This window comes from Silurus aristotelis (genome assembly GCF_946808225.1).
Source record: "Silurus aristotelis genome assembly, chromosome: 26".
Classification (NCBI taxonomy): domain Eukaryota; kingdom Metazoa; phylum Chordata; class Actinopteri; order Siluriformes; family Siluridae; genus Silurus; species Silurus aristotelis.
The window spans coordinates 15,856,397-15,872,852 of NC_139599.1; the positions used below are offsets into that span (position 1 = coordinate 15,856,397).

The 16,456-nt window shown below is 42.0% G+C and overlaps 1 protein-coding gene and 1 long non-coding RNA gene across 9 annotated transcripts in view; one reads left to right on the plus strand and one right to left on the minus strand.

Annotated features, from left to right (window-relative positions):
- The window catches only part of mink1 (misshapen-like kinase 1), a 35,376-nt gene extending 22,996 nt beyond the window's left edge, over window positions 1-12,380 (plus strand). For 2 of the 8 annotated variants that reach the window (XM_083530785.1, XM_083530787.1), the window contains 19 exons: window positions 974-1,168; window positions 2,029-2,199; window positions 2,632-2,898; window positions 2,979-3,058; window positions 3,931-4,034; window positions 4,276-4,370; window positions 4,630-4,653; window positions 5,834-5,982; window positions 6,110-6,230; window positions 6,959-7,075; window positions 7,209-7,320; window positions 7,552-7,707; window positions 7,839-7,982; window positions 8,309-8,443; window positions 8,700-8,800; window positions 8,928-9,077; window positions 9,396-9,555; window positions 9,684-9,823; window positions 11,172-12,380. In XM_083530785.1, the coding sequence (XP_083386911.1) occupies window positions 974-1,168; window positions 2,029-2,199; window positions 2,632-2,898; window positions 2,979-3,058; window positions 3,931-4,034; window positions 4,276-4,370; window positions 4,630-4,653; window positions 5,834-5,982; window positions 6,110-6,230; window positions 6,959-7,075; window positions 7,209-7,320; window positions 7,552-7,707; window positions 7,839-7,982; window positions 8,309-8,443; window positions 8,700-8,800; window positions 8,928-9,077; window positions 9,396-9,555; window positions 9,684-9,823; window positions 11,172-11,255 (2,505 nt within the window). In that variant the 3' untranslated portion in view covers window positions 11,256-12,380. The remainder of the gene's footprint in view (window positions 1-973; window positions 1,169-2,028; window positions 2,200-2,631; window positions 2,899-2,978; window positions 3,059-3,930; window positions 4,035-4,275; window positions 4,371-4,629; window positions 4,654-5,833; window positions 5,983-6,109; window positions 6,231-6,958; window positions 7,076-7,208; window positions 7,321-7,551; window positions 7,708-7,838; window positions 7,983-8,308; window positions 8,444-8,699; window positions 8,801-8,927; window positions 9,078-9,395; window positions 9,556-9,683; window positions 9,824-11,171) is intronic. The other 6 variants (XM_083530788.1, XM_083530791.1, XM_083530786.1 and 3 more) reach the window with 3 other exon arrangements.
- A 2,378-nt stretch (window positions 12,381-14,758) lies between these two features.
- LOC310720369 lies at window positions 14,759-15,703 on the minus strand. Its single transcript, XR_014531716.1, has 2 exons — window positions 14,877-15,703; window positions 14,759-14,839 (listed from the first exon to the last, which is right to left on the minus strand). It is a non-coding gene; the product is annotated as an uncharacterized lncRNA (long non-coding RNA).
- Between the last annotated feature and the right edge of the window lie 753 nt (window positions 15,704-16,456).

Sequence of the window (16,456 nt, forward strand, 5' to 3'; positions counted from 1 at the left end):
TTTAAATGTAGCTGACGCGCAAGAAACCGGAGACTCCGCTTGTAGAGATTTCTAAAACAAGTCCTCAGGGAGGACAGAATCTACCCCGTTTATGGGGGGAAAAAAAGAAAACGTGCCGTGCAATTGTGTGGAAATGAGACGCATCAGCAAGTTTTGGAGGCTTTTCTCCTGTGTTTGTGTTTTATTTGTATGTGTTCGGGGGGTTTTCGGGAGGGTTTAAGTCGGGGAATGCAGTGTGTAGTGTACAGCTACGAATCGTATGTCAGCATGTGAGCATTTATTGAGAATGAATGAACTGCAACTAGGGGTGGTGCTCCGATCGGGATTTTTGGGGGCGTTTACTGGTAGCTGTATCGTCTGATGCCGATCACCAATCACAGGGTCTGTTTAAAGACTTTATTTATTTATGCTACATGATAAATAACATCAAAGAGCATCAAGTAAAAAAATTGTTATAAAAATGTTTTTGTTTTAATTTACTTGCATTAATGACCTAGTTTTTTGTTTGTGGTTGCTTTGAGTGTATGCACTTTATTTTTAATAGAGAAAAAAAAAAGCATAAATTCAGATTAATGAAGAACACAAAAAATAAATATATATAAATACTGCCGTTCATTGCGCCCCACCTGTCATGCCTTTATTCGCCACTAGGGGGCCGCACCCTACACATTGAGAATTTTCTTGGTACACACGTTTGCTATTGTCTTTTTCACAACCCTTGTAGAGACACCAGATCGTTGAGGCCATTTTTAGCAGCGTGTGACAAATTTGTCTCGCAAGTTTTGCGCCATCTGCTCGGCCCTTCTGGAGCGGCCTTTATAGAGATGGCCGATCGAACATACCAACGCGATTGTCGGCCGATTAAGATCGGCGACCGATTGATCGGAGCACCTGTAGCTGCAACCCAGAACATGTCAAATTTGTCTTGGACCCCTGATTTTTGTTTGAATCGGTGTGTGTGTGTGTACTGTAGGAGTATAAGAGGAAGCAGCTGGAGGAGCAGAGGCAGTCGGAGAGGCTACAGAGGCAACTGCAGCAGGAGCACGCTTACCTCGTCTCCCTGCAACAACAACAGCAGCAGCAGCAGCAACAACAACAGCAGGAGAAGAAACCGCTTTATCATTACAGCAAGAACCTGGATAACAACAAGCCTGCCTGGGCCAGAGAGGTCCATACACACACATACACACTAATGCACCACTACATTTACGAGGTGGTGTCAAAAACTTTCCAGACTATCTGTTTACAAGAAAGAAAACTTTTGTTTATCTACGTTTACACACTCTCACCTAAAAAAAAAAAGAGTCTCTTTGCACAGCAATACAGCTCTCCCAGTGTTCCTGCCACTTCTGGAATATATCCTGGAAGACTTGTTTCAGAAGCGCCTTCAGGAAGCAGGCGAAGATGTGTGTGTATACATGTGACAGTTTATATGTATACATGCACACGGTCAGAACAGCACCAGTTGCACAGCTTCCAGTGTACACAGGACAATGTCTTTTGGCACACTGATTATGAAGTTCGGTGCTCCCTGTGACTATGTGTGCAGCCTCGTGCTGCCATCTGGTGGCGTGTTACAAAACTAGACTCGAAACTTTTTGTTACCACTTCGTACTACACATGTGCAGTCAAAATAATTGTCATATTTTAGAGACCCGCAGTAATTAAAAAAGTTACACTTTTATATTTTACAAAGCACTAAAACTGGAGACTCTTCCAAAATCATCAATTCAATATTTACTCTTTCTTTTTACATGGCACTTTTGGAAGGCCCTATGAGGGAGGCATTACTGTAGATACCATAACAAACCATAACACTCTCTCTCTCTCTCTCTCTCTCTCTCTCTCTCTCTCTCTCTCTCTCTCTCTCTCGCTCTCTCTCGCTCTCTCTCGCTCTCATTCTTTCTTCCTTTCTCTCTCTCTCTCTCTTTCTTTCTTTCTTTCTTTCTTTCTTTCTTTCTTTCTTTCTTTCTTTCTTTCTTTCTTTCTTTCTTTCTTTCTTTCTTTCTTTCTTTCCTTCCATTTCAGGTGGAGGAGCGGAGTAAACTGAACAGACAGGGTTCACCCAAAATCTGCACCACCGTTTCCGACACAAACATCCAGTCACGCTCTGACTCGATCAGCCAATCAGGAGGCGTGCAGGCTGCGCAGACTCCGCCCATGCAGAGACCCGTCGAACCCCAAGGTGGCCAGGGCAAGGTGTGTGAAAATGCGCATGTCTTCTTTTACCTTCACCTTCTGATTAACCGTTCGAGTTTCATCATGAATGGCATTTGAATTCAGTATTAATGTCGAACATCTGGAATGTGTAGCAGTGAGGTTTTAAGTGCAGGTGTACCTTACCGGTGGCTCTCCTGTTCGAAATGTTCTGCTTTCACGTCTGTTTTCTGTTTCCCTTCAGTGACTGTATCCTTCTCTCTTTCCTTTCTGTTTTGCTCTCCTACATCCTCCTTCCTCTCCCTCCTCCGCTCGCTACGGGGAACTCCCCCTCCCTCGGCTTGGGATCGCCGAACCTTCCTGTTCTTTTCCTCACCTACTTTTCCAACTAATAATAATGCACGCCTCTCACTTTCTCGCCGCCTTTCCCGTGCCTTCTCAACGCTTGCACCTCCTTCTCGATGCCCGGCGTAGTTCCAGATGGCACACCTGGTGCCCCTGAAGCCGTACGCCGCGCCCGTGCCGCGCTCCCAATCCCTCTGCGATCAACCCACTAAGACCATGTCCGCCTTCCCCACCCAGGACACCTCCCCCACCCCAACACCCCGGCCACTGCACTCGCGTGAGCTCGTCCGCCAGAACTCGGACCCCACGTCCGAAAGCCCCGCCCCTCAGCAGCGCCCAATAAGGGATGACCACGGCCCTTGGATCCGCCTCCCTGAGATCGAACAACCTCCAAAGGTACGTGGACTTTTATCAGAGACCCGTTTTAACGCGGCGATGTGGAAAAAAAATCGAGTAAATATATTTCTATTTTGTAGATTCCTCAGAGAACCGCGTCTATCGCTACGGCTCTTAACACTAACCTGTCATCTGGGATCAGGCACCCAGTACGGGCCAGGTAACACATCTCACCCACCCATACACCCACATCACACACACACACCAGAAATTCAACTGGAAACCTTCTAGAACATTCCACAAGATCTTTATTCATTTCCGTACGCAGAAAATATCTTGAACTCTAATTACAATTATTTTTCTTATAGTTTTATTGATTTCTTATTAAAAATGATTAAAACCACAACAGAGCTGATCAGTATACAGCTGACGCACAACATGCATTTAAACACAATAATAACAATGTTGTTATTATGAAAGCGTGACCATGGAAAGGTAAAGTATAGATCGAAACAGAACACAGGATAGAACAGGAAAAAAAGATAAACAACACTTGGGCAGGGGTCTTCAACGTTTTTCAGTTCAAGGACCAATCATATTACGCCAGGTATATTATGTAAACTATTAAGAACTATGTTGTTGTACACACATCATTGTCTGTATATATTTTTTTATATATATTTTCAAATCTTTAATGCATCATAAACATATATTTTGCGAATAAAATCAGATTTGCAGTTTCATGCATTTATTATACATGAACTTCAGCTCGAACTTTAATGTAGTCATTATAATATATTTAAATTTAAGATTTTATCTTTGATCTTTTTTACAAAAATTTACAAAAAGAACATTAATTAGCGAACCCCCTGCAGTACCTCTAGGGGTCACGGACCCCTGGGTAAAAACCCATGGTCTTGCTCTTTCAAGTAAATTCCACAATGGGGCCCCACATCCGCCAGAATAATTCACAATTGCGGATTTTTATTATACCGATTCAGCTTAATTCCCCATGAGCGCCGTTTGCAGTTCAGTACGAAAGATTTTAGTGAAACAAAAATCGGTGGTTGACTTTTGTTTTGTGCCTGTCAGCAATCCAGATCTGAGCCGCAATGACCGCTGGGAAAGAGGAGACAGCACGAGCCTCATGTCCAACCTGCCTCAGACCGGCTCCTTGGAGAGACACCGCATCCTCAGTGAGTTTTCCGATTCCACGATTTCAATATGACTTATACACCGATCAGGAATAACATTATGAGCGGTGAAGCGAAGAACACTGATTATCTCTTCATCATGGCACCTAGTGCCATTAGTGGGTTAGTATTAATTATTAAGCAGCAAGTGAATGTTTTGTTTTCAAAGTTGATGTGTTAGAAGCAGGAAAAATGGGCAAGCGTAAGGATCTGAGCATTAGTGTCTCTCGTATTACGATTTCAGGTTCGTCCAAAATGGACTCGTCTCCCATCCTTTCCCACGACGGCCGACACAAACCTGGAGAATCCCGCACCTCATCCAGACCTAGCAGACCAGCGGTAACACACACACACACACACACACACACACACACACACACACACACACAATTCAGCTTAACACAAGCATGCAGGCTGTGAAAACATTCCAGCTATAAAAAAAAAAAAATTCTCTTGCTGATTTTGCAGAAACTTCCCCCTGCTATGTTTAACTATTAAACAAAATATTTCCTTCTGTTTTAATACTAACCTCAAAACTCTCATCTTTCTGCCACTGTTGTTTTTTTTGTGTGCTTCCAATCCTCCTTTTGATCCTCAGAGCTATAAGAGAGCAATAGGAGAGGTAAGTACCTGTGTGTGTGTTGTGAAGTTGTTTGTTTGCATGCCAGGAACTCCTTTTGCCCCCTAATAAGCCCTGGAAACTGACAGAATACTTATTTGATCCGATTTTAATGACCACTAAGGAGCCCATGCAGCGAGCGAGCGTCTGTCTTCAGAATTACGCTTTTCTGGGATCATTAATTTTGTTGAAACCCACTGAGGAATGATGTTCAGGGTGAGGAATGTTTATCCTGGTCAAAGGTAATGCTTCCCCGATGACTCAAGAACCTTTGCTTTCGCTTTTCCGGTATTGACTGCACAGATTCAATTGCAGCAAACACGAGGAAAGGGAAAGACTTATTAAAGAAAACGGTGCAGCAAAAGCAAAAAATAGTGCATTTATTTATATATTTATCCAAGAGCAGAGGCAGAAATTCGTACCCAAGATTTCCATTTAGCCAGTCAGGAGAGTGGGGTTGCAAAATTCTGAAAATGTTCTAAATTGGAAAGTTTCCATGGGAATAAACTGGGAATTTACACAATTGCAGGTAACAGAGAACTTAAATGTAGTTGGGATAAGAAATCTTGCAGGATAATTTCAGTTAAAACAACCAGATTGAATGCATTTTGAGTAAAATTTCTCTCCTGCACATTCATCAATCACATGCACACAGCACACTTACTGCAGGGCCACTGAGGCCACGCCCCCTGCATGCACTGTGCATTCCTCAATCACATAACACACATCATTTCTTGAATCCTGCACGTGAAAATAATTTTTTTTTTAAAATATCGTGGACGAGTATAAATTACACAAATATCGCATACATTGATGTTTAAAACTTTGTGCTGTCTGTAAGCTATTGTGCAACACAATTATACCAACAAACAAATATAGTATTTTTCAGCATTTATTCAACTTGTCATTATTTAAAAAATCTATATTAGTTTGTCAGTTTATGATCAAAATTTTACAGTTTGTTTGTATATGAGAGTTTGTGTAAATTTCCCCAGATTGCAAATGAATTTCTGTGAATTCCTGGCTAGTTTCCCCACTTTGAATATTTCCAGAATTTGCAGAATTCTAGTTACCGGACATTTTTCTGCCCATTGGCAACCCTGCTCAGGAGTAGATCCACTTGTAGGTCCCTTTGCATAACGAGACTGTGTGGACTGTGATTGTGATTGTTCTGCCGTATCAGGATCACGGGCTGTACTCGAAGGAGCGCGCTGAGGAGCAGCCACGTCCTCCGGTGAAGGCCAACGACTACTCGTCTTCCTCAGAGAGCAGCGAGAGCAGCGAGGAGAGCGAGAGCGGAGAAGGACAGGAGGAGGAGAGTCCCACTGACCGGTAAGGAAAGAAAGAGAGAAAAAGCAAAACCGTGTTTCTTCAGATGACGATCACAAAATTCTCTCCAGAACGTTAGAACATCCAGGTGTGTGAAAGATTTATCATTGGTCTTTCTCTTTGGTGTTAGGCCACGAGACCCAGACTCAGACTCGGTGAACACCATGGTGGTCCACGAGGAGGAGGAGGGGGAAGGAGGAGAGGAAGAGCGAGCCGGGGGTTACGGCGATCAAACCATGCTTGTTCAGAGGGTGAGATACGACTCTGTGTGTGTGTGTTTTTCTGTTGGAATCAATGTACTTTTTCCAACAGGAGAATTTAGGGGTCCCCAAACTTCTTTCCTTGAGGGGCACATCATTTTTCCTTTCTTTAATTCTGTAACATTGGCCAGAGTGACTACCAGGATTATTGTGAAGAATTTATGATTTTAAGTGTATTTATTACGACTCTCAATGCTAGATTCCAGCATTGTTTTTGCGACAGTTTGGATTGTACTCGCCGATAAACGATTAATCAGCCGATAGTTTTTAAAATAGATATTGGATATAAAAAAAACAACACTTCATGTGAAAGAGTACTGAATCATCAAACAGTGCTAAAGGAAATAAATATATTAATTAATATAATGAAATTATTAATAACCTATGAATAAGATATATAATATAGCGCTCTCCATGCAGCGCACAGTCTTGCATGAAAAAACATGCAGCATGTGGTGTCATGGATTCGCCTGTAGAGGCCGCTCTTGTAATGACAAGTATGGATTTTTTAGAATAGCCGATAGTTCTGGCAACTATCGGTGCATCGACCTCTGTTAATAACTTAGGGTAAATTTTAGTTTGAAAGCCAAGCTTTATTATGAAATACAGATATGATATGAGTAAAACATATTTAAAATTTGTATTTAAAAATATGGTCCTCACTTTGTTTAGAGGGTCGTTCTATATGTGAGAATTGCTCTAATTGTGTTTGTTTTCAGACTCCTGAGAAGCGCAGTCATAACGGATACACCAACCTACCTGACGTGGTTCAGCCGTCCCACTCCCCCACTGACTCCGCCTCCCACTCCTCTCCTGGCAAAGACTCTACTTTTGACGTAAGATTTTTTTCTGGGCGGCGGGGTTCATTCTGCAAAATCATTGAACATTAAATCTGTCGTTCAAAAAAAAAAATACCTGTATTGATCTGAATTTGCCATATTTCAAGTCGTGTAACCGTCCTGGTTTCAGTATCAGTCCAGAGGTTTGGTCAAGGCTTCTGGGAAATCTTCTTTCACCACTTTTGTGGATCTCGGAATGTACCAGCCATCAGGAGGGACGGGGGAGCCCATCACAGTGGGAGGTTAGTTACTATGAAACGAAGAGATTTATGTGGAAGAACCTGAGCACTGTACTACTGTAGACTGATAAAGACATAAAGAACTTTACGCTGTACATTTATTAGTGCAAAAGAAGAGTAAGGTGTGTGTGTGTGTGTGTGTGTGTGTGTGTGTGTGTGTGTGTGTGTGTGTGTGTGTGTGTGTGTGTGTGTGTGTGTGTGTGTGTGTGTGTGTGTGTGTGTGTGTGTGTGTAGGTCTGGGTTCTCGGTTTGACCAGCTGAAGTTGGAGGTGAGAAAAGGCTCCATGGTGAACGTGAACCCCACAAACACTCGGCCTGTCAGTGACACCCCCGAAATTCGCAAATACAAGAAGAGGTTTAACTCCGAGATCCTCTGCGCTGCACTCTGGGGTACGGTGTGTGTGTGTGTGAGACAAATAACGCTGCAGGTGTATGTACTTCTACTGGACTCCCGGATTTTTGTGCATGTTAGGCCTCACGTGTGTGTGCATGTTAGGCCTCACGTGTGTGTGTGTCTGCAGGTGTAAACTTGCTGGTTGGAACAGAGAACGGGTTAAAGCTGCTGGACCGCAGTGGGCAGGGCAAAGTGTATCCACTCATCAACTCCCGCAGGTTCCAGCAGATGGATGTGCTTGAAGGACTCAACCTGCTAATCACCATATCAGGTTTTCTTTTTGTTCTTTATATAAATTACTTTATTTTTGTCAAATCTAATTAAAATTTCTTGCAATTCCGACCGTTTTCTCGCAATTCCAATTTTGTCTGCCAAAGCCGACTTCTTTTTCTAGCTATTCCGACTTTATTTCTCGTGCTGTAAAGCTGTCTGAACAGAGGGGGCGGTGCTGCAAGATTGGCTAATACAAGTAGGAATTGCGAGAAGTCGGAATTGTGAGAAATGAAGTCGGAATTGGGCAAAAAAATAATGTCTCTGCTTTTACACAAATTAATGTAGTAGGATGTGTGGCTTTAACTCCCCGTCTCTCTCTGTCAGGAAAAAAGAACAAGGTGCGAGTGTATTACTTGGCCTGGTTGAGGAACAAGATCCTCCATAATGACCCCGAGGTGGAGAAGAAGCAGGGCTGGACCACTGTAGGGGAAATGGAGGGTTGTGTGCACTACAAAGTGGGTAAGTGTACACTTTAGGGTCAAGATCCTTTCGACTTGCTGGTGTGTGTGTCTATATGTTAAACATGGAACTCATGCTGCATCACTAATTGCTTTGATTGCCGACATGAATTCTCAACACCGTCCTGGTTTTTATTTGTAAATTTTTGTGTGTGTGTGTGTGTGTGTGTGTGTGTGTGTGTGTGTGTGTGTGTGTGTGTGTGTGTGTGTGTGTGTGTGTGTGTGTGTGTGTGTGTGTGTGTGTGTGATGCACTCAGTGAAATACGAGCGGATCAAATTCTTGGTCATCGCCCTGAAGAATGCAGTGGAGGTATATGCCTGGGCTCCCAAACCCTATCACAAATTCATGGCCTTCAAGGTTAGAACACACACACACACTCACAAACAAACGCATTTGACCAACATGATGTTTTCATGCCTCTTTAACCTCCTCGTCTCTCTCTCTCTCTCTCTCTCTCTCTCTCTCTCTCTCTCTCACCCTCTAGTCGTTCACTGACCTGCCCCACCGACCCCAGCTGGTCGACCTGACCGTAGAAGAAGGACAGAGGCTGAAGGTCATCTACGGTTCGAGCGCTGGCTTCCACGCCATCGACGTAGATTCCGGAAACAACTACGACATCTACATTCCTGTCCACGTGAGTCATCAAGACCATGCTGGATGTGGAGATGGAGAGAACGAGGTGTATTCCGGCGCAGAGTGTTTTTGTGCACTTTGCTGCCACCTGGTGGTTGCATGCGGGACAGATTAGTAGTAATGCAGATTTTCTTCCCACTCTGCAAGAAATAACACTAAATGCAACTATAAATGGATAAAAATAAACCTAACACACACACGTTAATACTTCTACAGGTATTTCCTAATCAGAAACAAACTCTTTTCATAAATCAGTAGATTCTAAAGGTGTGTGTGTGTGTGTGTGTGTGTGTGTGTGTGTGTGTGTGTGTGTGAGCAGATCCAGTCTCAGGTGACTCCGCATGCGATCGTCTTCCTTCCCAGCTCCGACGGAATGGAGATGCTGCTGTGTTACGAGGATGAGGGAGTGTACGTCAACACCTACGGCCGCATCATCAAAGACGTGGTGCTGCAGTGGGGAGAGATGCCCACCTCTGTCGGTACGACACACACACTTAGAATTTTAGCACCATATGTATGAAAACCATAGCTGCCAATGTTGCACTAGAAACTGTCTAGGAAATTGACTTCTTTCTCTTGCTTTTTTTCTCTCCCTCTTTCTCTCTAGCTCATATCTGTTCTAATCAGATCATGGGCTGGGGTGAGAAGGCTATAGAGATCCGCTCGGTAGAGACCGGTCACCTGGACGGAGTGTTTATGCACAAGAGAGCTCAGAGACTCAAGTTCCTGTGTGAGAGAAACGACAAGGTCTGAGATCCATCACAAGCTTTCACATGTACAGGGTGTAACAGGGAATGTTGGAACTAGGAGTTTGGCAAACCCTGGGGTTGTGGGCAATAGTTTGGACCTGGTGAGAACTCGTTTTGAAACCCTAGGCATTAGTTATAATAGAGTGGTGCCTTCGATGGTAATCATCATCAAGAATAATTATAGTGTGAATGGAATTTTGGCATCATTCCTGTCTGCTTATTTCCAAAAAAACGGGTTTAGCCTTAAAAAAAAAAAAAAAAAAAAAGAAAAGGTGGTGCTGAACAAACCACACAGAATTCCGGGGCTGTCAGAACCGCCATGGTAAGGAGCCCTCACCGCTCCGTTCCACAACACGCTTCGTTAACGCTGAGTTGTGTCGTTTCTTGTTGTAACCGCATGAGCAGACGGGACCTGATCATGATCGATAGTGGATTTTACCGAAGGTTGGATGGTCCTCGCAGATAACCGATTAATCCACCGACATGTTTTTAAAATGAATGCAAAGAAAAGAAACAAACGTCAAACTTGCAAAAGTAAATAAATATGTATATATTTAATAATAAATATATAATATCATGAATAAATTATCATTTCTAAACGGTAGCGCTCTCAATGCAGCGCGAAGTCTCGTGTGTAAAAACAAACAGCATGTAGTGTCAATGGTTCGCCTCTAGGGGCTGCTCTTGCAGCGACTGCGGGCCGAAAGCCTGTATGGATTTTTGCCAACAGTTCCAGCAATCAGCTATAGCTGACGTTTAATCGGCAAAACCGACAATTCGTTCGACCGCTAATAACGACGACACTGGAAACGGCGCCCTTTGTGCAGCAAATCACATTCTTATGGCTTTTACAGTGAAGGATTCAGGGGCGGAGAATACATTTCCGGAAGCATCTGGGATATTTCGGAAATATTCCAAGTTGAAAACTTACCAGGAATTTATTGGAATTAATTAGAACATTTCTGGAAATGTTTTTAAACTTACATTCTTGCTTGGTCATAAGGTGACATGCATACAAACGAATACAGATTTTTTAAAAAGTGACATTTTTGACTTTCATTTAATTGTAAGTATAATTTTGTTGCACAGTAGCTTACACACGGCACAAAGACGCTTTAAACATAAATGTATGTAATATTTATGTAATTTAGGTAAATATGAAGACAGACATGCCTTTGATGTGCAGGATTCAAGAAATTGTGCGTTTATGGAGGAATGCACAGTGCATGTAGGGGGCGTGGCCTCAGTAGCAGCACAACTAATGAAAATCTCTCTCTCTCTCTCTCTCTCTCTCTCTCTCTCTCTCTCTCTCTCTCTCTCTCTCTCTCTCTCTCTCTCTCTCTCAGGTATTCTTTGCGTCGGTGAGGTCCGGAGGAAGCAGTCAGGTCTACTTCATGACCCTGAACAGAAACTGCATTATGAACTGGTGATAGAGCAGTCATGTGACCACCGTTCCCTCCACTCCACTCTTTCTCTCCTTATCCAGTTCCCTGTATATCTCTGTTTCGCTTTCTCTCACACACACATTCTAACACACACTGTAAATAGATACAGTGCCCACACGCTTTGGCTCACACACAGCACTTCCTCACATACACAACTCCCAGAAACACACACGCACAAACACCCACACACACACACACACACACACAACTCCAGACTGTCATTAGGAGAAATGGGTGTTCGCTTAACAATGAGCCTGTTGTACAAATATTTCTGGGGATGATCAGCGTGTGGGTGTGTACGCTTGTGCATTTGTGTATGTGTGTGTGTGTTGCGAGGCACAACGACACCGAATGGCTTCGCATTTAGTTTTTCAGCACCAGAACAAAATCTTCATTTTGCTTTTATTAGAGATTTCAGTGGATTTGTAGTTTGTTTTTCTTTGCTACACGATTATTTTCATTTCATTTCATTTCATTGCGTTTTTTTACATTCCAACCCAAACACCGCCGAAGAGACGAGACGAAGAAGCGGCAGCATGCGACAGCTGACGGTTTTCCCGGCGCTCGTCGCCGCCCCCTGCTGCTTTCAGGCTGTACTGCAGCATCTGTAATTTTCCATTTTCACACTGTAATCCAGTAGCGTAGTTGTTCAATCTTAAAACAGTTTAACAAAATATATCGGTGACTTTACGTTTTCGGCCTAGCGGAACGTTTTAGACTAACGTTAGAGGAGCGGTCATATTTCCGGCTCGTCCGCTCTCGTTTAAGTTTTCCCTTCGTATCGATCGTATATAGTCGCCGCTTTTAAGAATCTTGGGTTCGGCTTGTCGCTCGCACAGTACCGACGAGCGACCGCTATTACGAGCAGTCTCTCTGATTTAGCCTTGGAGAATGCTTTTTTTTTTTTTTTTTTTTCTTTTTCTTTCTATATAATTATTTTTTTTGTCTGAAGTTCCAGTATATCTCGGGCTGTTTGATATTCTCTGTATGTATAGGTATTTGGTATTTGATTCCTACTTTAATAATCTTTTGCTGTTCTCTTGCAATACCGTGCTGTAATCGTGCTGTACTCGTTCAAAGTTTTCACGAGGTCGAGTTCCTCTAAAGAAAGAGAAATCGTGTTTTTGGGGTTTTTTTGGCAGCAGAAACGTGGACTTATGTTGAGTTGAAATCAATAGATGAAGCGAATGATGGAGATTTGTAATGTGAAAGAAAGTTTAGAACTGAAAATCAGCCGAGGCAGTGGAGGGAGAACGGACGCGAGTCGATAAAATACAAGAAAGCAGTTCTGTGCCTAGTGATGATGATAAAGCGATTTTATTGCTTTCTGCATATTGGAGATCTCTGATGATGCTCTCCTTTTGCTTTTCATGTTTAAGGTTTCTTCAGCTTGAACGGATTATTGTTTGAGACTCGGGGGTTTCTGCTGCCAGGAATTAAAACAACTCCCTGGTGTAACATAAAGCCTTATTTGAATATATATATATATATATATATATATATATATATATATATATATATATATATATATATATATATATATATATATATATATATATATATGAAAATTTTTGATTTGGAGTGCATGGGATAAGCAGTGAGAATCATTTTGTTTGGTGAAAATAAAAATCGCTTTCGTTAGTTCGTAAGACACGTTTTAGTTTTTTTTTTTGTTTATATATAATTTCATTTGAAACCGTGACTTTGGCTTGGATTTTATTTCCGTGCGTGTGTACGAGTGTGAGACTGTACTATAGCGTACACAGCGTGGGTCCAAAGCAATAGCAGTGTGACTGGCGAGCTGATTGCAGCTCTGCAATACTAGCAAAGCATCACAACATTATCTTCTTCTTCTTCTTCTTCCCCCCGTTTTCACTATTCCTTATTATTACTTTAGGTCTTCTGTGGATCCCAAAAAAAAAAATCATCAACTTTGGTTTACAAATCGAGTTATATTATATAAATATTATTGTTTGTATAGCGAATTTCCTTCCTACATGCTCATTATGTAGTTTGTCATTTTAAGAAATCCGGACGTAGATCTAGACCCCTGTGGAGGAGAGAAGTAAGAGGGCGATGAGGGGGGGGGGGGGGGGGAAATTGATGGACAGATCACTTTATTTATCCCAGAGCGAAATTTAAAAGCAAATCTACAGCATCTGGGAGTTGTTTTTGTTTGTTTTGTTTTTTTATTACAGAAAGCATATAATGAATCGTTACTACCAGAAAGATGTTTATCCATATATAAATGAGTCGAATGAGAGATTCACGATTGTATAAAACATATAAAAGCACTTTGATCTCGCTGTTTTCCAACAGCCGAGAGACAGACGTAGTTTAATTACGAGGTGGTATCAAAAAGTTTCCAGTCTAGTTTTCTAACATGCCAGTAGATGGCAGCACGAGGCTGCACGCATGGTCACAGGGAGCACCGACCTTCATAAGTCAGTGTGTCAAAAGACATTGTCCTGTGTACACCAGGAGCTGTTCTGACCACGTGCGCTCTCCTTACACGCGAGTTTATCGCCAGAAACATGATCCCACTTGGCATGATTTAGCTCCTTCAGACTTCGGATGAAGATCTTCGAGAAGAAGACTTTGATCAATGTGAGGTGATACCACCTCATATATTCGCTCTGTAATATACTATAGATGAAACGGATGTAAATTGAATCGAACTACACGTAGAAACATCTCGGTGTCGAAGCATTTCAGGGTGATCGTGAGCGGCCATCTTGGATAAATTAGGAACGTATAAAATTGTACTCAAATGAAACCGATCAGATAATCAGTGGGATTTAAAAGCAAATGTGTGAAGTCTTGAGATTTTTTTCTTTTTTTCTTTTTTAATATATAAATACACTATATGGACAAATGTTTGTGGACAAATGACTATAAGATTGGTATGTACTTTTTTTTTTCTTCCCCCTATCCCATGGAGCGTCTTCATCTGCTGTTATAAGAGACTCCACTCTTCTGGGAAGATGTTTCATAGATTTTGATGGAGATTTGTGCTCATCCATAAAGTCCGGTACCATACTGATGTCTGTATCCTAAAGGTGTTCAATAGGATTTGAACTCGGATCTTATACACATTTCTAACCCATTGGAAAGCAGTTCAGCATGGAGGTGGTTTTGTGCACAGTTGCATCATCATGGTGGAGCAGGTTTGGGTCTCCTACTTCTCCTAAGAGAATTTCAAACTACCATCCAAAACACAATTGTGTGCCTCCAACATGGTGGTAACAGTTTGGGGGAAGAACCACATATGGCTGGAAAAGTCGTTTGTCCCAAAACCTTTGGTCATGCAGTGTATTTCCATTAGTAATTAGTTCAAAGGCAAAACTAAAGCAGGAAGTGAGTTTTTTTTTTATTATTATTATTATTTTTACCTCCAATACACTGAAATGTACATAGTGGGAAATGTAATCCACTGTTTAGACTTTAACGATGTACTACTTTTAATTATTTAGTTTTTCACACACACACACACACACACACACACACACACACACACACGTCCATTTTGTGTTCAGTAAACTTTTTTTATTAGCGTTTGGGGAGGATCCCTAACCCCCCCCCCCCCCCCCCCCCCCAAACACACACACACACACACACACATATGAACTGCCATGTTTACCGTTATATAGCAGTGCCTTGGAGCCGGGTTGTGGATGTTTTTGTGGGTTGTGTATGCATGTGTGTGTGTCAGCAAAGAATGCTGTAAGAGTGTATTTTATTTTTTTTTTTTTTGAGTAATATGCCTCACCGAACTCCACCCCCTAATTACATAACTAGTTCAGGGAGGAAGTAGAAATAAATAAAGCCGGTGCAATCAGAGACGTATCTCGTGTCAAGAAAGTGCACTTAAACTGACGTTAAGTTCAGGCCCCTAAAAAAAAAAAAAAAAAAAAAAGCCATCGCATCTGGGAAGCTCCTCACCCCAAAAATGAAAGCAGGTCGTGATATTTTTACCCGTGTAGAGAGGCCCGGGTCGGGAGCCTCCACCTGGGAAGGACACCTCGAACAGGATGAACTGAGATTCCGATCAAACGAAACAGAAGCTGGATATTTTTATAGATTTTTTTTCTATATCGTTGCACACTGAACGTAAAAACCTGAAAATATCGTCCTTTCATACAGGAAACAACTTTTCTTTTCTCCTTCCCTTCTTTTTTCTGTAGTTCATGCTGAATTAGGTTTAATTGTGAACTCAATATAATCGCTTCCACTAGTTTAGTTGTGCTTTAGTGAGTGAAGGCAGTGTGATAAGTGAATAATCAACACATCATCAAGACCTGGTGAATATTTTGAATATTCATTTGTCCTGAACTCTGAAATTCTATAATCAATTGTTAAATTTGAAATCAATTACACAACGAGATGTTTTATTTTCATTCTGTATCCATATTGTGCTCTATCTATCTATCTATCTATCTATCTATCTATCTATCTATACACACCCACATATACATTGATGGATGGATAGGTAGATAGATAAATATAGATCTGTCTCTCTCTCGTGCTATATATATATATATATATATATAAATAGACCTCTCTCTCCCTCTCTCCCTCTCTCTCTCTCTCTCTCTCTCTCTCTCTCTCTCTCTCTCTCGCTCTCTCGTTTGTGAGCTTTAAGTTTCCGACCCTTGGCTGTAAAGGTTTGGGTTGCCATGGTGAGGATTCGCTTCCATGCGTCGTGATGTAGCGAATCCCCCCCCCCGTCTTCGCACACACCACTTCCAGAATCTCGTCTTTCTCGATCGCTTTCGTCCGGAGCATTTCGTACCAAATGTTTAGCAGATGCAGAAATTTTTTCCCCACTGTCTAAAAAGATTTATTTTTAAATAATTTATAAGTCTATATCTAAATATATCTATAGATCCGAATAGTTTTAACGAGAGGATGTTCTATAAACGGTTTAAGATACCGAGAGTTTATTATGAAAGTGTACTCTGTGAAATGTAATCGATCACCCGAGGGTTATTTTACTCCACGCGAGCTAGGGGGCGTACACTTCGCAAACGTAGCGAGCGATCGCATTTTTCTCCGTAACGCCTCGGGGGCGGCCATAATGACGTTTTGAAGCACAATGTATATTTTCTGTTTTCGCCGTGCTGTGATTCAGTTAGGAGACTGCACTGATGCCTCTCTCTCTCTCTCTCTCGCTCTCTCTCTCTTGC